Consider the following 26,883-nt stretch of genomic DNA (forward strand, 5'->3'; position numbering starts at 1 on the left):
TTTAATAGGCCTCTACTACAGACTTTTTGGAAGTTAGTAATTTGGCAAATATTGAGGGCCTGATATATGTCTAGCATTATGTTAAGAGGTACAACAGAAGTGAGTATAATAAATCATCCCTTCCTGTGATGAATTAACAGTTTCACGCCTTTAGCCATCCGTTCTTTTGGCAAATAGTTATTGAGCGCTTACCTTGCATAAGATACCATTTAAGGTACTGAAGATACATAGATGAATAAGACCCCGTGTCTGTCCTCAAGGAGCATTTCATGATAAAGGAGATGGACCTGTGAATAAATAAATTACAAGAAACATGTACAAGGTAGCCCATGAAGGAAATGAGTGACTCAGTGGAGGGAGAGGGCAGGTAAGGCTTTCTAAAGGAAGGGGTTTCATTGAACTGAGTTTTGAAGGATGAATATGACAAGTTATAAAATAGTGCAGGGCTTATAGAGGAGAAGAAATTCCATCTGCAAATGCATTGAGACCTGAAGCAATTTGAGGCTGCAAGGGCATAAGGTGGAAATCAGATTACAAATTCTCTATGTTCGTGAGTACATCTATATAGAAAATGTGGACCAGATCATGAAATATATTTATTCATAAATATATACGTGTGTATGTGTATTGTTGGAATGAAACATTCAATTGTACACTACTCTAGCCTAGAGACTAGGCTTAATTAACATAGTTTTACATAAAATCCTGGCTCACTGTTGGCCCAACTTGAGGTTTGTGCAGAGCAAGGAGCCAGCAAGTTCAGGTCCTGAGACCACCCCTCCTCCATCCTCCCTGCACCAGCCCCGCCCCTCACCACAATGTTAGCTATTCTTGTTGTCTGCGAATATTCCAGGGACTGACCCCAACTTTAATCAGTATCCATCATTATAATTCGAATGTTATTAGATCACAAGCCTGGCCTCATGTCCGGTGCTTTGAACACCATTCATGCCTGAGTGTGTTTGTCAGGATCCTAGCAGCAAACAGTTCCTCAAAAGGAATAACCAAGAAGAGTTTAAAGAAGGGGTTATTTGCAAAGGTTGAAGGCAGGGTTAAGGGAAAGCAATGGGAGGTGTGAAGCATAATAGACGGTCTGCCTTCCACGGAGACGGAGGCGGGGTGCGAAGGGGCAAGGGAAGGGAACATTCCCGGAAGGAGCAAGACCTGTACTTGTACCTATAGGAGAGGCTGCTGGCAAAGGGGAACTGCCCCCGACTTCTGTCCTCCCACCCCTCCTCCCATCTCCTGTCACTGCTGCCATTGGCAGCACCCAGGGTGTCTGCCATGTAGTTAGTTTCTGAGGTCAGCCTCCCAGGGCACAGAGCAGGGTGAAGGGTGGAGAGCAGACAGAGAGAGCAAAGGGAGCACATGGATTTGCATCCTGGCTCAGCCACTAGTTAGTGTGTGACCTCAGTTAGCTTATCTAGCTTTTCTATCCTGTGGTGTCCTCATTCGTGAACTAAATGAGAATGATGATAGTACTTATGTCATGAAATTAGCCTGAAGATGAAATGAGTAATGCTGGTAAAGCACTGATACAGTGCTGAAGATTTGTGTTGGGATAAGAACCTCAGTTCTGTTGTTATTGACATTTCATTCATTCATTCATTCATTCATTCATTCATTCATTTATATTTAAGAGAGAGAATGCTCTCTAGTGCAAGTGGGGGAGAGGGGCAGAGGAAGAGAGAGAATCCCAAGCAGCCTCCACGCTCAGCGCAGAGCCTGACACGTGGCTCGATCCCATAACCCTGGGATCATGACTTGAGCCAAAATCAAAAGTTGGATGCTCAACCGACTGAGCCACTCAGGTGCCCAGTTATCAACATTTTATAGAAAACCTAACTGAGGCACAGAGTCCTTGAGTGACACACACCAAGCTCTTACACATCTGGTAAGTGACAGAGTCAGATTTTAACGGTGGGACTCCAGAGCCCTGAGTCTTAGCCATTATACAACATAATATATCATGGCTTAGAACCATGGGGACCCCAGAAAAGAAACTGTTACGTTGTTCCTCACTCTGGATATTTCCCTGGGCACCCCATTCCCATCTGTATTCTGTGTCCCTCTTGGACCTAGGTTGAACCTGCTCTCTCTGACCAGATATTTGAATAGTCAAACCCACCCCCAAAGCCTGTGTTATTTCCCAAAGGGTTCCAAAGGGTCAGCTACCTCTGACCCCCTCTCACCTCCTACAGGCTGGGTAGCCAGGCTTTTTGAAGAGGGCTAACTGTAACACTTCCTCCCTCATTTGGAGGAAAGGGAACAGGCACCCGACTTTCCCACCATAGAGGACAGAGAAGCAGGATGGTAAGTACTGGAAGTGTTCAGAGAAGGAAAGACAGCTAGCTGGGCTATTCAGGGAAGGCTTTCTGGAAAGATAGTTTTGCACTAGGCTTTGAAGGCTACAAAAGTTTCACTAGTTAGAAAAGAGAGGTTGGTTGCTTCACAGGAAAAAAAACCCAAACTTCCTTGATCAGGACAAGCCTTACCGAGGAAGGGGCATGTGTTCCATGTGCCTGGAGCGCCCAGAGGAACTTCTTCCAGGGCTTTCTCCAGCCTCCTTTTGGTGACCTGTTTGTGGGTACAGGTGGGGAGCAGAGAATTCTGTTTCCACAAAAACTGCATGTCAGTAGCAGAATTCTGGCTGTGGCTGTCACTTGCCTTGCCAATGTTTTTCTTGCAGATTTCTAATTTTAATGCATGATTTCTAACGAAAAATTATTGTCATATGACTTTGCCTTTCAGATTTCAAAACCCTCTGTCACGTGGAGATCAATGTTATTGATATCAATGATCAGATCCCCATCTTTGAAAAATCAGATGTGAGTAGTTTTCAGCTGTTTTTTCTTTATTTTGTTCATATTGCTTGACCCTTACTTCTGCGATAAAGACACTGTAAGTAGTTAGGAAAAATCCCAGACTTTAAAGGTAGCTTTAGGCAAACTGGTAACAAACCCAGACACCATCTTCAGTGGAAATCTTCAGGGAACAATAACATTCACTGTTATAGTATATAACAGCGTTTATAAACAGAATTATAAACTTCTACCAATGGCTCATTTCTTCCAAGGGCTTGCTTAAAAGCTGCACCCACAATCTTTGTCAAACGGAATGGAGTTGAATGGCTAATTGCAATTTGTCATTATATGTTGTGTGACAATAAATGGTCTCAGACCAGCATTTTGAGTCAAAAATTTGATGTTTGGAATATTGGCACTTTCTACTCCTTTTGCAATAATTGAGTAAGAGAAAGGAGAAGAAAAACTAACCTCTCAGTTAAGCTCAAGAAGGATGTGCTTAAGACATTTGCAAGAATTACGAAAATTGGTCAGAAAAAGCAGGAGAAAAAGGATCAGTAGAGAACGTCAAGAAAAATATTTCACATATTTTGATTTGGGCTTTAAACTTGGGGTGGTTTTACCACTGCTTCCCTTAAAAGGGATGTCTCTCTTTATTCTAGAGCAGAGGGAAGCCCATTTGACTAGATTGTTAGGTCATGTTTGAAGTCAGTTATGGGACGGTCCAGAGCCCTGCGATGATGATCACAAATCAAAATAGGGACAAGGCCGTGACAAAGAAAGGGAATTGATGTATGAGAGGGTTTGGGGCGGCAAGAGGTGTGACTGAATATAACTTGTGTAGCAGGCACTGGGGCTACACAAGCATGGGGTAAGGAACCCCTTCCTTCTCAGTCTCCAGGAGCCCTTCCTTGTGTTGTGGTTTCCTTCTGGTCCATCTGGACAGTGCTTTCACACTGAGGACAAGAACACCCTTCTTTGAGAGTTGGAAATACAAACTGGGCTCTTGAGAGAGTGAGTGGGCTTCTGTCATTGCCCCAGTCCTCCTCCTGGGCCCTGCCTATTACCATCTTTAAGATCATGATGCCGAGAGAGATGATCGGGGGATTTTCAGTGGAGATGGTCTAGGCCAGTGAATAAGAACACAGGCTTTGGAACTGGACAAGCATGGGCTTGAGTCCCAATTCTGTGACTCACTAGCTGTGTGCTCTTGGGTGGGGTTTACCCTTCCAATCTTTTGTTTTTCTGTCAAATGGAAATGATAATATAGCTACTCAATGGAGTGTTTTATTGCTTATCTTTATTGAGTACTTATGTGCCAGGCATTCAGGGGGTTTACATGCTTTATCTCTCTCAATCCCCACAGCAAGCAGGAAGTAGGTCCTACTATTATTTTCATTAGACAGATGATCACCTGAGACGTAAGGAAATTAGATGACTTGCTTCCAGTCACCTGGCTCCTGAGTGGCAAGCCTAGGACTCATCCCCAGGCTGTTTGACTCCAAAGTTCAGGCTCTTACCCTCTATTCCTTGGTGGATTACAGATGAACTAAAATAATGGATGTAAAGTGCCTGCCACAATTTAGGTACTCAACACATAGTAGCTATTTATTTATATGATCACTAGTATAATAATTTCAGTTAGTAAACATATTGGATGTGGGAAGGGGAATCTATTTTAGAGTCCTACCAGTAGCTCTGAGACCTGTTTCTTGGTGCAATGGATATCAGTCTACAAGTATGAATGAAGTCAAAATCAACTGCACCAAATTTATCAGTAGGAAAACATGCTCGGTAAGTATTGATACAAACTATGACGTGTGTTCATTGTGAAACCAAAGAGACAAATTTGCCCTTTGGCAATTGTGCTTGATGACAGAGGACATTCTCGTTTTCTTCTCCTATTTTTTTTTTTTTTTGTTGTTGTTAGTATGGAAACCTGACTCTTGCTGAAGACACAGCCGTTGGGTCCACCATCTTGACCATCCGGGCCACAGACACTGATGAGCCATTTACTGGGAGTTCTAAAATCCTGTATCGTATTATACAGGGAGACAGTGAGGGGCGACTGGGGATTGACACAGATCCCCATACCAACGCTGGATATGTCATAATTAAAAAGGTAAATAGCCCCATTAGTGGAAGTTTTCTTTTTGATAAATCAAGTTACTTGGGACGGTGTAAGGATCTACGAGCAGAGGTAATGGATTAGCAGTGACCTTGCAGGTGTAGTGAGGGACTCCTAGAGCACTCAGTCATTCTCATCCACCGGAAAGACAGAAGGCCAAGATTCTAGTTCTGCGTCTGTCACTAACGCAGCAAGTAACCTTTGTGGAGGGAGGGAGGGTTGCCATAGAAGATATATAAAATATAGGATAAATAATATTTTAGAATAAGGGTATCCCATGCAATATTTGGGACCTATTCATACTAAAAATAATGTTTGTTGTTTACCTGATATTCGAATTTAACTAGGTGTTCTATATGTTTATTTGTTAAATCTTGGGAGTGGGGAGGTTTTGCTTAGGGCTTTACTTTGCAAGTGTGGGATGTTAGACTGGATGAGCCCTATGAGCCCTTTAGGCCGTAGACCCTCTATTCTAATGTGTCATCCATAGATTCTTCTTTAATAATGACTGGAAATTGGTATATCTCCTTCCAAGGTTTAATAGACAAGTTTATCCTTTCCTCCTATCCTTCCTGCCAACCCCCTACTTTCATCTTTTATGGTATTGCTGAACTCACTGGCTCTCACTTTATCTTTCCTTCTGTAAGGACTGGGAAGTCTAGAGCCAAAGTCTAATTACCATAGTAGCTACTTCCTTGTACAGGATCTTCCCATCCCTTCTTCATTCTATTCCCATCCCGCAACTGACCTTTTTTCTCTATGGCTGCCTCATCTATGCTTTAGAGCATGTAAATAGTCTACCAGATGACTCAATAGGAAGCAGTACTCAGTGTCATCCAATATATTTGGAAATAAAAGGGATAAGAGTTACAGTGATAGTCTCTGTAGGTGTGGTTGAGTGTTGAAGGTTTGCAGTGCAGTGTGCTAGAGGCTGCAAAAAAAAGGTGCTGGAGGAAAGTTTTGGACCAGAATAAAGGAAAGCTGAAGAGGAGGACAGAATAGAATGATGTCACAGAAAATGGATAGAAGCACGAGGAGGAAAGTGCTAGTGTTGAAGGGAGCCCTAGGGCAGAGTGTCAGGATTCTGATCCTATTATTACCTTATACTTCACTTCTGACAAAGGGCCTCGTTGGGATCGAGCAGCAAGGTTTGTGTTTGGACCAACTCAAACCATTAGCATCTGTCTCAGTCTGACATTTGGAAAAGATGATGTTATAACTACCCCCCCCCTCCTTCTTCATGGCTGTCTATGTGGAGAAGAACCACAGAAGGAACAGGCAAATGAAAGGACCGTTTTCAGAGTTGGCAGTGGGTGCTCCAGGAAGCATGCTGACAGGGACAAACAGCTCCCAGCTTGTCCAGGACCAGAGCTCTTTGGAGATCTATGAGAAGATAGAGGCCTGTCCATCTCAGTACGAGTAATTTCCACATGTCAACATTTCTTTGTGGTGGCTTTTGTGAACCAGCTTAAGTTAACTTGACCATTTGTGGCTATTGGGCACCTTTAGGGAGGTGTTGGTGACCCCGAATGATCAGCGGTGGGTGCAAGCTGTGAGTATCCTCCCACACAACCCTGGCACGAGGAGGTACGTTACAATCACGCAGGCCTCTGACCTAAATCTTTGTCACATCCTTATTGTGTTTGTGGTTGTATTCCAAGTGTCTGGAATATTGCATGGCGCATCGTAGAGTCTGATAAATATTGGTTGACTGAATAAATAACTGAATTCTGCACTATATACACAAAAAGAATCATCCAGTTTGTGCTGTAGTCCCGTGAAGTCCCAGCTCTCCGTCCCTCAGGCACTGTGATGACAGTATTCTCGTGAGAGGATTTGTCTGACTGTCCAAAGAAAGAGGATCCTAGACAGAACAGAACTGGAGTTCTAGAACTCGGAAGGGTATAGGCTGCTAGCCTAGCCAGATGCTCACACTGTTGTTCATGTGATGACTGAGAGATTATACCACATCTTAAACCAGACTACATGTCTTGGAGACCACTAATATCACCCCATCTCTTTGTAAGATCACTCTGCCAATTAACGAACCTTCTAGGGCTGCTTGAGGTAGTTGTGGCTCAAGGCCTGCAGTAGCTGCAGCGTGTATCTCTGATTAAGATCTTTTAAATGCTAAGCAACAGCTCACCCTAAGGTGTAGATTCTTGGTTTAGGATATACCAAATGTTAACCAATAGCCCTTAGGATGTATGTATTCACTATGACAGATGTGTGTATTTATACTGTTCTTAGTGTTTTAAGTAAATTAGACCCTGTAATGTGGTTACTTGTGTGTGTCTTAGGCTTCTAATTCCATATCCGTTAAGCTGCTAGGGGAGTACCATTGCTTTTGAACCATCGTGTCAATCATCTTTCAACGTTTAAAACTAGTTGAAAAAACGGGGCGCCTGGGTGGCTCAGTCGGTTAAGCGTCCGGCTTCAGCTCAGGTCACGATCTCGTGGTCCGGGATTTCGAGCCCCGCGTCGGGCTCTGGGCTGATGGCTCAGAGCCTGGAGCCTGCTTCTGATTCTGTGTCTCCCTCTCTCTCTGCCCCTTCCCCTATTCATGCTCTGTCTCTTTCTCTGTCTCAAAAATAAATAAACTTAAAAAAAAAAAAAAAGCTGCTGAGGATTCAACTCAGTTAAAAAAAAAACTAGTTGAAAAAATTATGGTCAAAAATACGTCGCATAAAATCTATCCTTTAAAATTTTATAGTGCACCTTACCTATATGCACACGGTTGTATAGCATATCTCTAGATCTCTTTCATCGTGCATGAATGGAACTGTGCATTCCTTGAACAGGAGCTCCCCACTTCCCCAACCCTCCGGCTCCTGGCAACCACCATTCCACTTTCCATTTCTGTAAATTTGACTATTCCAGGTAGCTCCTTTAAGCGAAATCATATAGTATGTGTCCTTCTGTGACTGGCTTAGTTCCCTTAGCTTAATGTTCTCAGGGTTCTTCCATGCTGTAGCATATGACAGGATTTTCCTCTTTTTTAAAAAGGCTGCATAATTTTTCATTGTGTGTATATACATTTTCTTTATCCATTCACTTGTCCACATTTTGGTTATGTCCCGTCCTTAGCTAGTGTGAATGATGCCGTCATGATCATGGGAATGCAAATTTCCTGCTTTCAGTTCTTTTGGGTAAATGTCCAGAAGTGGATTCCTGGATTATATAGCTGCTCTAGTGTTAATTTTTTGAGGAAACTCCATGCTATTTTCCATAGCAGTTGTACCATTTTACATTCCCACCAATAGTGTGTGAGGGTTCCAATTTCTCCACATCCTCACCAACACTCGTTACTTTCTTTTTTTAAAAGAAACATTTTTAAAAAATGTTTGATCTATTTATGAGAGACAGAGAGACAGAGTGCAGCAAGGGAGGGGCAGAGAGAGGGAGGCACAGAATTTGAAGCAGGCTCCAGGCTCTGAGCTGTCAGCACAGAGCCTGACGTGGGGCTTGAACTCACGAACTGTGAGATCATGACTTGAGCCGAAGTCAGATGCTTAACTCACTGAGCCACCCAGGTGCCCCTTGTTATTTTCTTTTCTTAAATTTTATAATGGCCATTCTAACAGATGTGGTTTTGATTTGCATTTCCTTGATGATTTGCGATGTTGGCCATCTTTCAATATACCTGTTGGCTACCTGTATATCTTCTTTGGAGAAATGTCTATTTTAAGTCCTTTGCCCGTCTCAAAATCGCATTATTTTAATTTTTTCAGTTTTTTGCTGTTGAACTGCAGAAGTTTCTTCTTACATGATGCATATAACCTCTCATCAGATATGCAGTTTGTAAAGTCTTTTATTCTGTAGGTAGGTAGGTAGGCTTTTCATGCTGTTGCTGGTTTCCTTTGCTCTGCAGAAGCTTTTCACTTTGATGTAGTCCCACTGGTGTATTTTTGCTTTTATTGCCTGTGCTTTTGGTGTCATATCCGAAAACTAAGTTCTTAATCACATTTCTATCAGCACCTGTTCATCTGAATGGCAAATGTGCTAATGTCTCACACGGACTCCAGTGGACTGGAACTAAGCTCCACTGCATGCATGTGGTTCAGGTCCCCCAGTGATGGCAGAGCTGGGAACTCGACCCCCAACCTCTGGCTCCTCTAACAAAACATTTCTGTTGAGGCCTGGTATTGCCACTTACCAGCTCTGTGACTTTAACCAACTGCTGTCAGCTCCCACAGTCTTGGTTTTCTAATCTGTAGAGATAGGTAAAATGGAGGTACCTTCTTGTTGAGGCTGTTGGAGGATTAAATGAGAAAATACATTTATAGCTCTTAGTACAGCACCCAGCACATAGTAAACTTAATACATGTCCGGCATTATTTTAATTTTGATGAATTCAATCTACGGCAGAAGCCAGGATTCTGCCCGTGGGCAGATGTGTTTCCGCTCTTGCTGCGGGGGCCAAACCTGCCTACTCCAAGTGTACAGTGGTGCGAACCAGGGATCTGCTGACTCAGCCTCTCCAGCAGAAGGCCTGGAAATCAGTTGTTTTATTTATTTACTTTTTTAAGATAACATTTGCTATTTATTAAAGTAGTTCTTACAGAGCTTACATTCTGCAGAAGAGAGCAGAGCACTCTTAGTGGTTTTATCTTTTTGGAGGTAAAAAGGACTACCAAATGTAATTTCGTCGAAGAAAGGCAACTTGATGTTGGCTAGGTTCATGTACCAGGTCTTTGTAAGCAGTGCAAGATCCCGAGGTTCCTGTCTGGGGCAAAAATTCATTAATTCATTCAATAAATATTTATTGAACGTCTAATGTGGAATTTCTGTTCCGAAATCAGTCATTTTAATAAGTGCCCTGCAAAGAGGAGAAACCCTCCTAGTTTTTTCCTTTACTCTCCTACTAATATCACACTTCACTTCGGACGCTACGTGTGTGGGTCTTCCCCACCAAGCAATTCTTTGACACCAGCCTGAAGTCCTACAACTTAACAAAATTCTGACACTACCTACCTGGAGATAGTGCTGACTCCACAGGTCAAGGGCTCAGTTCCATACGACCACCCCTACTTCAGAAGCCAATTGCAAACCCCAGGTTGTCACCTGCACTTCAGAGAGACTGGCTATAAACTGGCTGGCTATATGATTCCCTTCTCAGGTTCCACCCCTTGCTAGAACAGCTCACAGAACTCAGAGAAACACTTACATTCACTAATTTTATCAAGGATATGATAGAGGATATAGGTGGACAGTCAGATGAAAAGACCCATGGGACAAGGTCTGGAAGTGTCCCCAGTGCAGGAGTTCCTGTCCCCACTGTGTTGGGGTGCACCACTCTCTCAAAGCACCGGATATGTTCACCAACCTGGAAGCTCTGTGAGCTTGTGGGATTTTTACGGAGGCTTGTCCTGCAGACAGGACTGATCGGTGATTCAATCTCTAGCTTTCTTTCCCCTTCCTAGGGGGTGGGGCCACAAGTGCTAAGCTTCTAATTATGGCTTGCTCTTTCTGGTGAGCAGCCCCCATCCTGAAACAATCCAGGACCCCACCAAGAATTGCTTCATTAGAACAAAAGGTACTTCTCACCCAGGAAATTCCAGGGGGGTTATTAGGAGTTCAGTGTCAGGAGCCAGGGGCAGGGAACAATATATATATTTTCTATTATTTCACATGCCAAAGTGATGCTTAGGATGAATCAAGTTTTAAGAATGCTGTCCTGCTCAATATTTACTGTCACCCAGAGTGCTGGCCTATTGTGTGATAGAACATGATAGTCTTGGGGCCAAGTGGGTATCAGGAGCAGGAAGTCTATTCCTTTGAGTCCTGCTCAGCTTATCAATAACTCCCCTGGACCCCCTTTTTAAAATTCAGGGTTTTGTTTTAGTTTGAAAATTTTCAGGTCATTTTTTGTTTTTTTAAGTTTATTTATTTATTTTGAGAGAGCGTTGGGGAGGGGCAGAGAGAGAGAATCCCAAGCAGGCTTCACACTGTCAGTGCAGAGCCCCGATGCGGGGCTTGAACTCATGAACCATGAGGTCATGACCTGACCCAAAACCAAGAGTGGGACACTTAACCAACTGAGTCACCCAGGTGCCCCTAGCTTTAACTTTTTCAGTGCAAATTTGTCACTTCTCTATTGTGGCTGGGCTTTTTGAGTTCTCAATATGTGGCCTATTTTTTTTTTTCAACTTTTATTTATTTTGGGGACAGAGAGAGACAGAGCATGAACGGGGGAGGGGCAGAGAGAGAGGGAGACACAGAATCGGAAACAGGCTCCAGGCTCCGAGCCATCAGCCCGGAGCCCGACGCGGGGCTCGAGCTCACGGACCGCGAGATCGTGACCTGGCTGAAGTCGGACGCTTAACTGACTGCGCCACCCAGGCGCCCCAATATGTGGCCTATTTTTAACCAGCTCAAGCATCATTTGGAAAAATAATGCACACACTTTTTTCTTGTCACCAGTCATTGGTAAAAATGTGAAATAACCCCAGTCTCAACTCCTCTCTCTCAACACTTTTATCTCTGCCTCCAGGTTGAATCTAAATCACCGCGTTTGACCTTTCAAGTAGTTGTGTGAAGAGGAATTGAGGCCTGAACATGTTTTTTCAGTTTATTTGATGAATATATCTCGTTAGAGGGACCCAAGACCATCCTAAAAGGCCACAATGGGTCTCTTGACTTGGCTTTGCAGGCACCTCCCTGTGTTATGAAAGATGATACAGAGGGTTTGATAAGGCTTGTCTCTCTCTGATTAAGTTCTGCTGATTATCATTTGCTAATTTAGCATCTTTCATTTCTAATTTTTTCCCTGGAAGATGTGGGTCAGTGTTTTTCCTGGTGTGAAAGTTAAGCACACTGATCAATAGCAGGCTGCTCCTTTCTCATTTGGTCTTCCATTCAGTAAGTGTTTAAGGAGCACTGACATCCTCTTGTTACCGGTCTCCCTGTTGGGTGTGGGTACCCTCACATGGCTGCTTCTGCAGTTATTTTCCTAAAACACAAATCTGACCTTGTCAGTCTTGTGTGTAATGCTTCTCTTTGCTCCTCAAGGATAAAGTTCCAGCTCTTTAGCAGGAGACACAGTCTCCCCTCTCATCTTTTTCTACTCTCAGTCTCACATGTTCTGTCAGGATAACACAGGCTTCTTCCCATTTGCAGACATGGTGTCTCGTGTTTTTATCCCCCACCTCTGGGGGCGGCAGTGATGGGGTGGGAAATCCAGGGAGGCCATGTAGGACCCATTTGGTGAGAGGATAGGATGCCCCTCCTCTGTCTGAGCACATGGAGAGCTGAGCTGCCTGCATGAGCTTGGACTTGGCTGGACCAGCAAGGAACAGAGTAAATCCTTTGTCCACATTGTAGGCTTGCTCTGGGGCTGTTCTATCTGCCAGGATTTCTCTGTTTGATGCCCCTGTCTTCATCCCCTGAGATAAGGAGTGGGTCCCTGGGAGTCAGAAGCTCTAGCTTGCACCCCACCCTCAGGTGAGGAGCTCTATCAGATCACTTGGAGGTGATCAAAAAATCATTATGGGGCCATGGCCTGCAGATAGGGGGTGCTTATCTCTGTAAACATCCTCTCTTTTACATCTTGTCTAGCTTACAAAATTTTATATCCTGTATGTTATATCCTGTCAATTGCTTCTTACTTTCTATCTCAAATGACCTTGAGTCTTCAGACATAATCCTTTCTCTTCCATATGAACAATCTTTCTATCATCCTTTCTATTGAACTAGAAATTGTGTCGTGATGTTGTGTGTGTTTGTGTGTGCATAGAGGAGAGGGGTTTCTGAAGAGTGGGAATTTTCCCCAGAATCTCTTTTCTACTGGGGCTCTCAAGAGCCCAAGAAGGACCAAGTCCTTCTCATCTTTATATTTCTTGACTGATAACACAATGGATACTGCATGCCAAGGAAGAGTGGAGAAACAAAGATGAATATAACACAATTCCTCCTCTCAGAGAGCTTATGCTCAGTAAAGATCTAAAATAGATAATCAAACAATGAGATTCCTGAGTCAGGTACTGTGAGATTACAGAAGATGTGGAGCCTGTCCATCTGGGGATAGCCGGTGCGGATTGGGAAAGCTGATGTGGAGAGGACAATATTGACATTGAGCCAAGTCCTGACTGAGGGAGAGAACTTTTTTGGATGTTAGGGAAGGGCAGGCCAAGCTAATGCGATGGTATGTCAAATCCTCCATGAGTTTTTCTCTTCCTTGATCTTAGCCAAAAGGCCAAGAAGCGATGAGTTTTTCTCTTCCTGAATGGATATTACCATTTCTGTTTAACTGATGAGCAACTGACATAAACCAAAGTTAAAAGACTGACAGCTCACCAGAGGTCCTGGGTCCTACAGGCCTGGGAGAGTGAACAAAACAGTGTGGTTTCCACAATCCATAATGTACCTTTTGGGCTTTGCTTTGGTTCTTTTGTTTTTGAGGTCCTGGGTGCCACTGAGACTGTGACTGTATCCTCTCCCTGGAAAAAAATTCACATGTACACAAATATAAATATTTCAATTTTGGTTTCTAGGGCTTCACAGCTTCCTAGAAGCCTTTTAATCCCAGATGAGAAGCCCAACTTTAGGGGCTATCACTCTTCAGCAGGCCTTTAAAGTTAGGATTCTTCCCCCACCCCCAGAATCATGGACTCTGTGCCTTGAGAGAGACCTTAAAAGTCACACAGAACCAGTTACTTAAATGATATGTAAGTTGTTTCTAGGCTAGCCTATTATATCTTGTTTAACCCTATTCTTGAAAGCTACCAGAGTTGGGAATTTACTGGTTTTTGAAGCAACTCCTTGTCTTGGGTAGCTCTGTTATGTGCTTCCTCTTATTACACTCAAATTAGTTTCTTGATTCTTGATTCCTGGCTCTGTCCAGCATGGTCTGGAACAAGAGTGGATCCTCTATCTTTTGATTTTCTCTGCTAACCTCTGCCACCCTCTATGAGGTTAAGTCCTTTATCTTGGGGTTTGGATCCCGAGGTCTCTGGGAAATCATTCTCCATACAATGTGAACATCTCAATATGAGCCTTTCCCCATCTGTCTTCTGGGAATTTTCTTGATAGAATTAATAAATTTCTGCTGAATGAATGGAGTATCCCAGGGTTAAGTAAATTTGAGGAATGCTATATTGATTTCCTCTTTTAGGAGAGTCAGAATGCATATAGCATATTAAAAGCTCTGATAAGTCCTTTAGCAAAGTCTTTTTTTATGGTTCTGTTATCATTCTGAGAAGTAGGTTTTTGCTGACACCAAATTGGGAACTGCTTCTCTGTAAGAAAGTTTTTAAAGGACTTTTGGGACCGAATCTTTTAAGGGAGCTAATCGTCCTCCAAATTAATTTTTCCTCTTTTTTTCCCCCTACACAGCCTCTTGATTTTGAAACAGTAGCTGTTCACAACATTGTGTTCCAAGCGGAGAATCCTGAGCCTCTGGTGTCTGGTGTAAATTATAACACCAGCTCTTCTGCGAAGTTCAAGCTTATTGTGACAGATGTGAATGAAGCACCCCAATTTTCCCAGAGCATATACCAAGCAAAAGTCAGGGAAGATGTGGCTGTAGGCACTAAAGTGGGCAACGTGACTGCCAAGGATCCGGAAAATCTGGACATAAGGTAGAGGAGAGCAACGCTGGGCAGGCCTAGCTGTGCTGTGACCATGGCCAGTGGGGAAGAAGAAGGGCTGGGAGGGGCAGAGAGGCTGGCCTGACTCCAGGGCTCTCCCCTAAGAAAGGAGCCAGTGATCTGAAGCTCTATCCTAGGGTCCATGGTGAACTTAATCTTGGTCCCAACAGTCATCAGTACCCTCTGGGCATCAGTGAGAATCCAGGCCCAGGCAAGTGGGAAGCATGTCAGCTTCCATCCCAGCCCACTAACTGCAAGTTGTGGCTGAGAGCTGGTGAGTTCAGCAGATGGGGTCCAGAAATTGGGTGACCCAAAGCCAGGCTCTGTGTCTGTACCAGCCACGGAGGCCAGGGTTTGGGAGAGAGTTCTAGCCCAGTCCCTAAAATGGACTGAAGCTCTAGACAAGAGAGAATGAAGCAAAAGCCCGGTTGGACAGACTCAGCCACCTGATATAAGGGAATCTTCTGGATGCAGAGTGCCTACATTTCTTGGATCTCTGGACAATAGTTCTGGGGTGACAAGACTCATTCCAGAGCCTGCCTCTGGAGAGGCCAGTGCCCAGGCTGAGGCGGTTAGAAAAAAAAGATGTAAATCTTTCCATTCTTAGTCATTTTTTCCCAGTGTGACAGGACTTACATAGATTTGCCTTAGAAGTGAACAATGATAATTTGCCCAAGATATATATATGTGTGTGTTTGTGTGTGTGTATCCATATCTGTATCAATATATAACTTCTTTAAGATTGTATAGTTAACAAGCACATAGATAGGATTTGAGCCCAAATCTTTTGCTTCTGCGGCATGACAAATACTTTAGCATGCCTTAAACCATTGCATGTGGTTATGAATGACCTTAAATTCCTTAAATTTCTTGAAACATTTGAGGGGAGTCTTGCCTCCCAGTGAGCTGTCATTTAGGTACTTGGGATCACTTCTAAGACCTTTTTCTGATTGTCTATCAAGGAATAAAGTTCCCATCTACAATTTCACTCTCTACATCCTTCTCTGGTTCCATAAAAACAAACATAAGGGGCGCCTGGATGGCTCAGTTGGTTAAGCGTCTGACTTCAGGTCAGGTCATGATCTCACGGGACTGTGCTCTGTGCTGACAGCTCAGAGCCTGGAGCCTGCTTTGGATTCTGTGTCTCTTTCTGTCTCTTCCCCTCCCCTGCTTGTGCTCGGTTTCTCTCTCTCAAAAATAAGTAAACATTTTTTTTTTAAAGGCAAACATAAGAAAGAAAGAAGAGTGGGGGCTGTACTGTGTGGTTTAGTGTAGGTACTAATATATACATCAGAGCCACAAATTATGATGGGGCACAAAATATTTGTAATTTACGGCCATTTATTGTTTAACAAATACTTCTGCCTTCTTCATGAGAATGCTATAAAGATTATTAGTCAAAGATAAGTGAAAAAAATTTTGACTTTATGAGTAGGGAAAACAAAGTCATTTAAGAACATTTCTTGGATCAAGGAAAAGATATACATGCTATTAAATTGAGATCAGGAAGATGAGGAAGAAGACCGAGAAGGGGAGTGTCCTGTAAGAAGACAAATGAGAAAAGGCATTTCAAGAACGAGGAATAATCAATATTTCTGAGGCTAGTAATAGGTCAGTTTAGAATTAAGGATGGCTCCAAAGTTTTTGGCCTGAGTGCATTCTTTTTCTCTCGGCCCCCAAAATTTATAATCCATCAGCACCCATTGGGTCCTAATCCGACCCACCAGCAAAAATTAGAGATCCTTTCCTGGAAATATATCCAGAATGCAAATGCTTCTCACCATGTCCACCATGGTCCAGACCACCATCCTCTCTTTCCTGGGTCCATCCCTGCCCACTCCTCCAGCCCACCCTGCGTCCACCTGCCACAATCACAGTGGTCCTTTTAAAAAGTGGATCAGCTCAAAGGACTTCACTGAAAACCTTCCAAAGAGTTCCCATCTTACTCAGAATGAAATCACAAGTACATAGGATTTCTTCATCAGCTGTGCACGCAGCCTAACAGTGCTTGGCATATAGAACATACTAATATTACAAAAAAAAAAAAATTAATTTGATGAACTAATACACCCTGGCTTTTTAATCATTCTCTTGCTTCTGGACATATAGGTTGTTTCCAGTATTTTTTTATTATATAAAATATTTTGAATATATGCATGAATGGAATTCTTTTTTAACCTTGATTAAATTTTTTTTTATTTGGGGGAAAATTTCCAGAGGTGGTATTCTTTGGCCTAAAGATATGGACATCCTTATGGCTATGTTGTGTTGCCTCTCAAAAGGCAACACTAATCGGTTTTCCTGTGGTTCTAGTCTTGTCTCAGATTCATCTCTCACACACCTAACAACAAGTTCCATTGAAAACACAAATATGACTAGATCACCTTCCTGCTTAACAGCATTCCACGGCTGCCCATTGCTTCCCATTATCTGGCTCTTTCTACTTCCCTGGTTTCATCTTTTGCCATCCACTGCTTCCAGTTTTTATCCCAACACAGCTGGGATGTCTGACCCTCTCACACCACCAGGCTATTCCTTGGTCTCTTTGCATTAGCTCATGCAATCGCTTCTGCTTGAAGCATCCTGTTTCTTGCCTTAGTTAACATCTCCTGCTTCAGAAAGGCTTCTCTGGGGTGCCACAGGGCCCCTCTCATTGTATTTACCACATTTTACTGGAATTATCTATTTCTATATCTGTCTCCTCCATTGGCCTAAGAGCCTGTTTTTTTGGGTTTTTGTTTTTTGTTTTTTTTTGTTTTTTTGATAATCTCCTCTCTTGTTCTACAGCCTGATGTTTGCTAAGCACTCAGTAGATGTTTGTAGAAGGAACAATTCACTGTGCCACCAGCAGCCTGAGTATCCACCCATTCCCTGGCATCTCTGCCCCTGGGTGTTCAAGTTTTCTTAGAGGGAGTGGTTTGCTAATCAGTTTTAAAAGATGTTTCCAGGGGGCACCTGGGTGGCTCGGTCGGTTAAGCATCTGGCTTCGGCTCAGGTCATGATCTCACCATTTGTGGGGTTGAGTCCCGAGTTGGGCTCTGTGCTGACAACTCAGAGCCTGGAGCCTGCTTCAGATTCTGTGTCTCCCTCTCTCTCTGCCCCTCCCCCGCTCACACTCTGTCTCTCTCTCTCTCTCTTTCTCTCTCAAAAATAAATAAACATTAAAAAAATTTTTTTTAAAGATGTTTCCAGGCTGTCTTAATTAGAAACCTTTGATTTGCAGAAAAGTTTAACTTCTTTGGTCCAGAATTTGTGACTATACCTTTTCTAATAAAACAAGTATAACTACAAATCCATAAGGATGAGGACATCCTCCTTTTGAAGATAGATGAGATACAAATAAAGCATTAATAATATTAATTAATTACCCTTTAAATATGTTATAAGTGATATGCAAGGGATAAGGCATAATAATCCATTTTCACACAGACTAATGTGGGTTTTCTTTTGCTCTTTTTACTCTATGAAGTTATTCTCTGAGAGACAACACAAGAGGCTGGCTTAAAATTGACCCTGCCACTGGCGAGATCTTTACCACGGCTCCTCTGGACAGGGAAGCTGAAAGTCTGTATCGGGTGCAAGTGATGGCGACCGAAGTAGGTGAGAAAGAAAAAGGAGCAAATTATTAGGTGGTACGTTAATAGACATGGGAGGGAAGATGGCACGGGTGGGAAACTTAACTGGGTCAAATTGTCAGCCTATCTTAGAGTGGAAGGTTGATAAGGGTGCAAAAGTGGAGTGAAGGGCCCACACCTTCCTGGTTCTGTGCAAGGTGTGGCCCACGGGTGCCCCTGAACTGGGCTCTTTCAGGCAGGGGCGCACCTGCAGGCTGGCTAGTCAGCAAGAGAGCTGCTGCCACTCGCTCTTGTTCCTGGAGGGACTACAGCTTCTGGGCAGGTGTCTGTGTCCCCGCTGAACTCCCTCCCCTTTCTCCAAAGTGCTTGTGGGTTTCTCTCGAGAGCAGGGCCAAACCACTGCTCTGCTGACCTCTTTCAGCCTGAGATTGCAGTGGTTCAGGTCTGATCCTTTCTGAAACAGAAAATATTTAAAACAAATTTTTTTTTTAAGTTTATTTACTTATTTTGAGAAAGAGAGAGAGAGCACAAGCAGGGGAGGGGCAGAGAGAAGGAGAGACAGAATTCCAAGCAGGCTCAGTGCCATCGGTGCAGAGCCCGATCGATGTGGGGCTCAAACTCACAAACTGTGAGAGCGTGATCTGAGTGGAGAGGAAGGGTCGGACGCTTAACCGACTGCACCACCCAGGTACCCCTGAGACAGAAAGTGTTTTATGCCATGTTGTCAACTTGGATATGTGCCAGAATCACCTGGGAGCCTGTTCAATAAGGTAGGAGGAGTTCACCCCTGGAGATTCTGATTCACTAGGTTTGGCTGGCCCTGGGTATCTCTGTTCTGATGAAATCAGGTGACCATTTGAAAGAAAAGACGTATATAGATGAGCCCAGGATGTTTGAATCATCCTGCAGAATCTTTGCATTCCGTTGGATCCCGTTGTGGTGCTATATATCCCCACTGACTTTGAACGTAGAGTTCCAGGGAATTTAAAAAATTAAAATCAACATAAATCCACAGGAATAGCATGCTTACCAGTGATAAGGCTGGTGATTAAAACATGAGGCTTCTTTGCATTTAAATGGAGTTTTCTAACTTAGAGTAGAAATTCTGTTGTTCTTATGCTGGTTGAAGCCTCTAATTAAATAGTAAATATATCTGCCTGGTTTACCAGAAAATGAGAATTGAACAAATTGGGACTAAATAAATACAGTTTTAGACCAAAAATATATATATAAATAAATAAACTCTCAAAATGTGAGGCCCAGGGTTGGGAGGTGGAATGGGGAACATTCCAGTGGATGGAAATCATAAAAATGGCCCCTGCCTGTGAAAAGATTAAGAAAAACAAAAGCACCACAGTCAGATTAAGCCAATGAGGGTAGAAATGCCGAAGTGTGTGCCAAATTTGGAACGATTGTGTGCAAGCAGACGGGCCTTGCTGAAGTGGGGGCGGGGCGGGGGGGGGGGGGGACGGTCTTTCTCCCTTGCTTGTTTCCACAGATGCGCATTCCATTATCACATTGTATACCTTTAACTCTTGATTTAAAAGCTCCCGAGTAATCAGGAAGTTTCTGGCTGAGCCTTTGTGCCACGCATTCCGCTACAACATACCATGGGGATTAACGCTTGACTTTGGATGTGTCCTAGGGGCCTCTCACATTTTAGAAGTTTCACAAATCAAAATCGGGATTCAATGCTCTGCACCCCTTGTTGGCTCTGAAATGATGCCTGAAACGACCTCAAGAGCACAGTGTCTTTCCCCCCTTTGGTTAAATGTGGTCAGGGCCCTAGAAGACAGTTGAAAAGCAAAGCAGGAAGACAGGGTTCACTGGAATTGAAACGGGATGGGGTCAGAAATTGTGGAAATGGTATCTGTGATTGATGTCAGGGAGAATGAGGAGAGCCAGTGTTTATGTTGCCCTGGCATCTGTGTTTCAAGCACTCAGTGTGACAACTTAATCCTCATACAACACTTTGGGTAAGTACTATTATTGGCCATACTTTATGGACGAGGGAATCAAGGCACTGAGAAGTTAAGTAACTTGCCCACCATCACACAGCTACCAACCATTAAGGCTACAGGGTCTAAATCTTTCACCACTACACCACAGAAAATCACATTCGCGCAGCCCTTTACTGTTTTCAACAAACACGACACATGGGATCCTCACAAAGTCACATGTTGTACAGCTGAAGAAACGGGTGTAGAAAACCACAAACATGCCCGAGTCAGTGCTGAGGAGCAGTTGTGGGCTCTAGAGTCAGACTTCCTGGGATGGAAGCCTCTCTACTGCTGTGTGACCTTGAGCAAGTCACACGACTTCTCTGAACCTCGGTCTTGTCATCAGTAAATGCACATTGGAGTTGTTTTGAAGTAATACGTATAAAATATTAGTGTGTAAATCTTAGTTATTATTATCATCACTAAGACTTTTTAACCAGGAAACGAAAGTGGGTCTGATTCTAAAAGCTTGTTATCTTTCTACTACTTCAGCATACCCAACTGCTTTAAGAGTGTGTGTGTGTGTGTGTGTATGTGTGTGTGTGTGTGTGTGTGTGTGTGTGTGTGTGTGTATTTATTTATTTATTTTAAAGAAAAGAAGGTATCTTGTCATGTTATGAGGAAAATGAGAAAGCTGATATCATGTTTCAATCCCTTACTTCCTTAGGCGGCTCCTCCCAGAGCTCCATAGCCAGTTTCCACCTGACCCTCTTGGATGTCAACGACAACCCCCCTCGGCTAGCCAAGGAGTACACGGGCTTGTTTCTGTGCCATCCCCTCCACCAAGAGGGGACTCTCATTTTTGAGGTCACTGATGATGATCAGCGGTCATTTCCGAGTCCACACTTTTCATATTCCCTCGTCAGTGAAAGCTCACGAAATGACTGGGAAGTTTCGAGAGTCAACGGTGAGTTGAACAAAACACTGACGGATGATAAAATTAGTTTTTATTTGCCTTGGTGTGCTTGCGGTGGCACTCAACACAGAGTTTTCCCCCGTGCTGCAGGGAGGAAGCTCATGCTTTGAGAACCTGTAGAGGGGAGCTCTCCAGGGGGAAGAAAGCCCTGGGCTTTGGAGGGAGGAGAGATTAACATACAGCATCCCCCTTAGTGTATAGGGGCAGTTGGACAATCTGAACAGCATTTGCAAAATTTCCAATGGCCACCGAGGGACAGATTTCATAATGGTTTTTAAAAACACCTTCATGGGGGCGCCTGGGTGGCGCAGTCGGTTAAGCGTCCGACTTCAGCCAGGTCATGATCTCGCGGTCCGTGAGTTCGAGCCCCGCGTCGGGCTCTGGGCTGATGGCTCAGAGCCTGGAGCCTGTTTCCGATTCTGTGTCTCCCTCTCTCTCTGCCCCTCCCCCGTTCATGCTCTGTCTCTCTCTGTCCCAAAAATAAATAAACGTTGAAAAAAAATTTTTTTTTAAAAATAAAAACACCTTCATGGAAAAATAATTGTCACACAATAAACGGCACATATTTAAAGTGCACAATTTTATAGAAATTGATAAATGTCGAGCCCATGAAGCCCTCATCACAATAAGGATAAGAATATTTTCACCACCCCCCAAGACTTTTCATGCTCTAGCTCTAGGTGCAGTCCTCACTTCCCACCCCACCCCCACCCCGCCAGTCCTCCACCCCCCATCCCCGGAAATGGCTGCTCTGCTTTTCATCACTATAGATTAGTTTGCATTTTCAAGAATTTTATCTAAATAAAATAATACAGTATGTGGTCTTTTTGGCTGGCTGTTTTTGCCTTAGCTTACTTATTCTGGAATTTCTCCATGTCGTTCTGTGTATCAATACTCATTCCTTTCGATTATGGAGTAGCATTCCATGGTAAGACGCTCTCACAGTTTGTTAGCCATTCACTTCTTGACTGTCACTTGGTTTGCTTCCAGTCTTTGCTGTTACAAATAAAGCTGCTATGAGCATTGTGACCAAGAATTCTGTAGGAGCATATGCTTTTATTTTTCTTGGTTAAATACCTAGAAGTGGAATGGCTGGATCATATGGTAGCTGTATGGTTAAAGTTTTCAGAAAATGGCAAATGGCTTTCCAGTTTGTAACGTTCTACATCCGCAGCAGTCTATGAGGGTTCTGGTTGCTCAACATTCCTCCCAATACTTGCTCTGCTTGCTTTTTTTAATTGTAGCCATTTTAGTGGGAGTGCAGTAGCATTTCATTATGGTTTTAATGTAAGTTTCCCTAAAGACTAATGGTGTTGAGCATCTTTTCATGTGTTTATTTGCCACCCATATATCTTCACAGGTGGAGGGGCTGGGCAAATTTTGTGCCCATTTGAAAAATGTGGCTGTTGGCCTTCTATTGTTGACTTCTAGCATTCTTTCTATAATCGAGTTATCAGTTCTTTGTCAGATATATGTTTGCAAATATTTTCTCATGGGTTATGACTTGCGTTTGCATTTTGTAAGTGTCTTTTTTTTAAGTTTTTTTTTTTTTTAACATTTATTATTGAGAGACAGAGAGAGACAGAGCATGAGCAGGGGAGGGGCTGAGAGACAGGGAGACACAGAATGCAAAGCAGGCTCCAGGCTCTGAGCTGTCAGCACAGAGCCTGGCACGGGGCTCAAACTCACTAACCATGAGATCATGACCTGAGTTGAAGTTGAGCTTAACTGACTGAGCCACCCAGGCGCCCCTCCAAAGATTTTCTACATGGACAATCATATTGTCTGCAAATAATAGCATTTTAATTTCCTTTCCAAACCAGATGACTTTTATTTCTTTATTTTTTTTATTACTGGCTAAAACCATCAGTAGAATGTTGAATCAAAGTAGTGAGAGTAGAAATAAACTGATCTTGGGAGAAAGCACTTAGGCTTTGACCATTAAGTATAAAGTTTGCTGTAGTTTTTTTGTATCAGATCAAGGAGTTTATCTTCTGTTCCTAACTTGCACAGAGGTTTTTTGTTTTGTTTTGTTTTGTTTGTTTGTTTTTTAACAAGGAATGGACGCTAAAATTTTCATGTACTTCTTTTGCATCTATTGAGATGATTGTATGGTTGATTTTTTTGGTCTATTGATTTGGTGAATTGTGTCAATCAACTTTTGGAATCAACTTCTAGATCTTAAACCAATCTCTTCCTGGTATAATGCTTACTTGGTGGTGAAATATTAGCATTTTTATGTATTGCTGGATTTGATTTGCAAAAATTTTAAGGATTTCTCCATCTGTATTCATGAGGGATATTGGTCTATATCTTTCTTTCCTTGTAATGTCTTTGTCAGGTTTTGATGTCAGAGTAATGCTGCTTCATCGAATGAGTTATGAAATATTCTACTTCTTCAATTATCTGGAAGAGTTTGTGTAAAATTGTTTTTTATTTCTCTCTTAATGTTTGGTAGAATCTACTATGAAGCCATTTGGACCCAGAGTTGTCTTTATAAAAAGTTTTAAGTAAAAATTCAACTTCTTGGGGCACCTGAGTGGCTCAGTCAGTTAAGTGACCAACTCTTGATTTCAGCTCAGGTCATGATCTCATGGTTCCTGAGATCGAGCCCCACGTTGGGTTGAGAGCTGATAGCATGGAGCCTGCTGGGGATTCTCTCTCTCTCTCTTCCTCTCTCTCTGCCGCTTCCCTGCTCGTGCTCTCTCTCCCTCAAAATAAATAAGCTTAAAAAATTCAATTTCATTAATAGATACAGGGCTATTTAAATTACAGACTTTTTCTTGGTTGAACTTATTAGTTTGCATCTTTTATTTTTTTTTTTTTTTAATTTTTTTTTTCAACGTTTATTTATTTTTTGGGACAGAGAGAGACAGAGCATGAATGGGGGAGGGGCAGAGAGAGAGGGAGACACAGAATCAGAAACAGGCTCCAGGCTCTGAGCCATCAGCCCAGAGCCTGACGCGGGGCTTGAACTCACGGACCGTGAGAGCGTGACCTGGCTGAAGTCGGACGCTTAACCGACTGCGCCACCCAGGCGCCCCATTAGTTTGCATCTTTTAAATAATTTGTCTGTTTCGTTTGATTTGTCTAATTTATTGGCACAAACTTATTTGTCATATGGTTTTATTATTCTCCTAAAATCTACAGACTCTGTAGTGATATCGCCACCTCATTCTGATATTGGAAAGTTGTCTCTTTTTTTTTTTCCTGATCAATCTGGCTAGAGGTCATTAGTTTTACTGATATTCTCAAAGAACCAGCCTTTGATTTCATAGATTTTTTTCCTGCATGTTTGTTTTGTATTTCAATGCTCAGATTCTTATTATTTCCTTTATTCTTCTTATGTTGAATTTAATTTGTTCTTCTTGTTTTATTTTTATTAAGGTGGAAGCTGAGGCAATTGATTTGGAAAGTTTTTCTTTGTTTTTGTGGGCATTTGGTGCAAGAATTTTATGTCTTAGTGTCATGTTAGCTGTAGCCCACAAAGTTTGACGTGTTGTGTTTCCATTTTCATTCCATTCCAAATACTTCCTAATTTCCCTTTAGATTTCTTCTGTGACCCATGGCTTACTTAGAAGTGTGTTATATAGTTCCCAAATATATGGGGATTTCCCACATCTTTGATTATGGATCTCTAACTTAATTGCTTAGCAACCAGGGGACAATTGGCTAAAATACTTTTAAATTTATTGAGACTTCTGTCTCTCAGTACTTTGAAGATGTTTTTCCCCCGGTGTCCTGGATTGCACCGTTTCTTCTTTGTTCCCTTACATGTAATTTATCCTTTTTCCTCTGGATGCTTTTAAGATTTTCTTTTTCACACACACACACACGCACGCACAGGATGATCTTTCTCACTAGTTTTAAGCAATTTGATAATTATGTGCCTTAGTGTCACTTTGTTTGTTTTTCTTTTTCCTGGGATTTACTAATCTTCTTGGATCTGAGGACTTAGAGTTTTTACCTAATTTGGAAAATCATTTAGCAGTTACGTCTTCGAATATTTTTTCTTTTTCTAATTCAGTGTTTCATTCAGTCTCATGTTATAAAACATAGCTACAGAGCTATGATAGTTAGTAGTATTTATTCTACAGAGCAATCATAAATTGAGAAATTAAAGGGTGCTTTGGCATCCTGTTTGACGTTATGGAAGGCAATGTTGAGTGATGATACTTTGGGTAATTTAACTCATACTTATATCGAATAATTTCCTGGCCAACCTTAGTATTATATTGCAAAGGTGAGCTTTATTCCTGTTGATACGTGGGTATGAGGTTGTGTTTTTATGTCATTCATTTTTCCCCCTATTCTGACAGGAACTCATGCCAAACTTTCTACCAAGCACACGAACTTTGAAGAGGGACTTTACAGTGTCCCAATCCGCATCAATGATGGTGGCCGGCCACCGCTGGAAGGGGTAGTCTCTTTGCCAGGTAGGTACTTTGCCACAGGCAACTTGGGATAATGTCTGTCACCATGGGTAGTTTGAGAGAATTCCTGTCTTTGATATAGGATTTTGCAAACTTTTTGCTTGAAAATGTATTTTACCAAATACTGTTTTGCGTTGTAGTTACTTTCTGCACGTGTGTGGAAGGACATTGTTTTCAGCCAGCAGGTCACCAGCCTGGGATGCCCACCGTGGGCATGGCAGTTGGTATACTCCTGACCACATTTTTGGTTATTGGTGAGTATAATTTCTCAGATTCAAGGATTCCTGTTCTGGGCCTTAGAAACCTTCACCTCAGGGTCTGTCTTCGGGGCTGGTCTGCTGGCTGCTTACTGACGTTCTAGGCAAACAGCCAGGAATATGCATTACCAGCAACCATCAGACTCTCCTAGTTGAGATCTGCTGCCTTAATACCACCCATTACCTATCATTGGTTAGTTGGGAAATATCACGCAAGAGGCTTTAAAGCATAAATTGTTATGTTTTGTGCCTAGTGTCCAAGCTTTTGTGATACAGGAGAGAGAGATGCAGTAGCTGTGCCCCTGCTATGTGGCAGGCACGGTGCTTGATGTGGGGGATAGGTGATGGGCAAGATATACACGGATCCTACCCTCACAGAGCTTACAGGCCAGTCTACCGTTGTTGGAACAGGTAGAATCAGCCTTCCGGTGGAGACGCTTACATACCCAAAATGTTGCAGAACTTCCCTTTGAGTATTTTCATGATGGTAAACTAATTCTTTGTTACCCCAGAACAAGTCGAGCTTATCATGGGCCTTATTCTGCTTTGGCCCTGGCCAGGCTAAACAGCAGGGTCCCCACTTCTAGCCGTCTTCTTTTTTTGTGAAACGCTCACTGCTCAAAGAGGTCCTCTTTCAATTGTTGTCCTCACCATAAGTTAAATATTAGAAATAGATACTTCACCAAGTCATATCCACTTGACTGAAGGGGTTTATACCATTTCACATCCTTTCTCTTTGAAAAGGAAGGCTGGGATTATTCTAAGAATTCTTACTCGTTCTCTTAGCATTTGGTCTTTTCTGCTGCTATCCAGTCTACCACATTAGACTCTGATTCGCAGCTCTAAAAGGGACCTCATTTCCTTATACCATTCCATCCAGATTCCTCATTATCATGACATGGAAGGGCCTTTGTGACATAGTCATTACTCATCCTAACATATGCATGGGGATCATCTTTTCCCTCTGATCACAGGTTGGTGCATACCCTTTCATACTAATTGAGCTAGACTTTTGAGTTTTCACTCACTTAAGCTTCCTTCTACCTCTATGCCTTTTCTTATTCTATCCTCCCTCCCATCTTGAAAGGATTTTTTGAGTTTATGCACCAAATAGCAGTTTCTCAGATGACCATGTAAAGCCATAATTTTGCCACAAGTTAGACTGGGTAAGTCTGGGGATATC

General features: G+C 42.7%; 1 protein-coding gene across 2 annotated transcripts in view; it reads left to right on the forward strand.

The window, feature by feature from the left end:
- CDH17 (cadherin 17) overlaps positions 1–26,883 on the forward strand; it is an 83,118-nt gene that overhangs the window by 54,350 nt on the left and 1,885 nt on the right. For both annotated transcript variants that reach the window (XM_086695028.1, XM_025922731.2), the window contains exons 11-17: positions 2,752–2,828; positions 4,735–4,926; positions 14,266–14,510; positions 17,989–18,119; positions 20,762–21,001; positions 25,330–25,446; positions 25,584–25,697. In XM_086695028.1, the coding sequence (XP_086551154.1) occupies positions 2,752–2,828; positions 4,735–4,926; positions 14,266–14,510; positions 17,989–18,119; positions 20,762–21,001; positions 25,330–25,446; positions 25,584–25,697 (1,116 nt within the window). The remainder of the gene's footprint in view (positions 1–2,751; positions 2,829–4,734; positions 4,927–14,265; positions 14,511–17,988; positions 18,120–20,761; positions 21,002–25,329; positions 25,447–25,583; positions 25,698–26,883) is intronic.

This window comes from Puma concolor, chromosome F2 (genome assembly GCF_028749965.1).
Source record: "Puma concolor isolate L17-30 chromosome F2, mPumCon1.1.hap2, whole genome shotgun sequence".
Taxonomy (NCBI): Eukaryota; Metazoa; Chordata; class Mammalia; order Carnivora; family Felidae; genus Puma; species Puma concolor.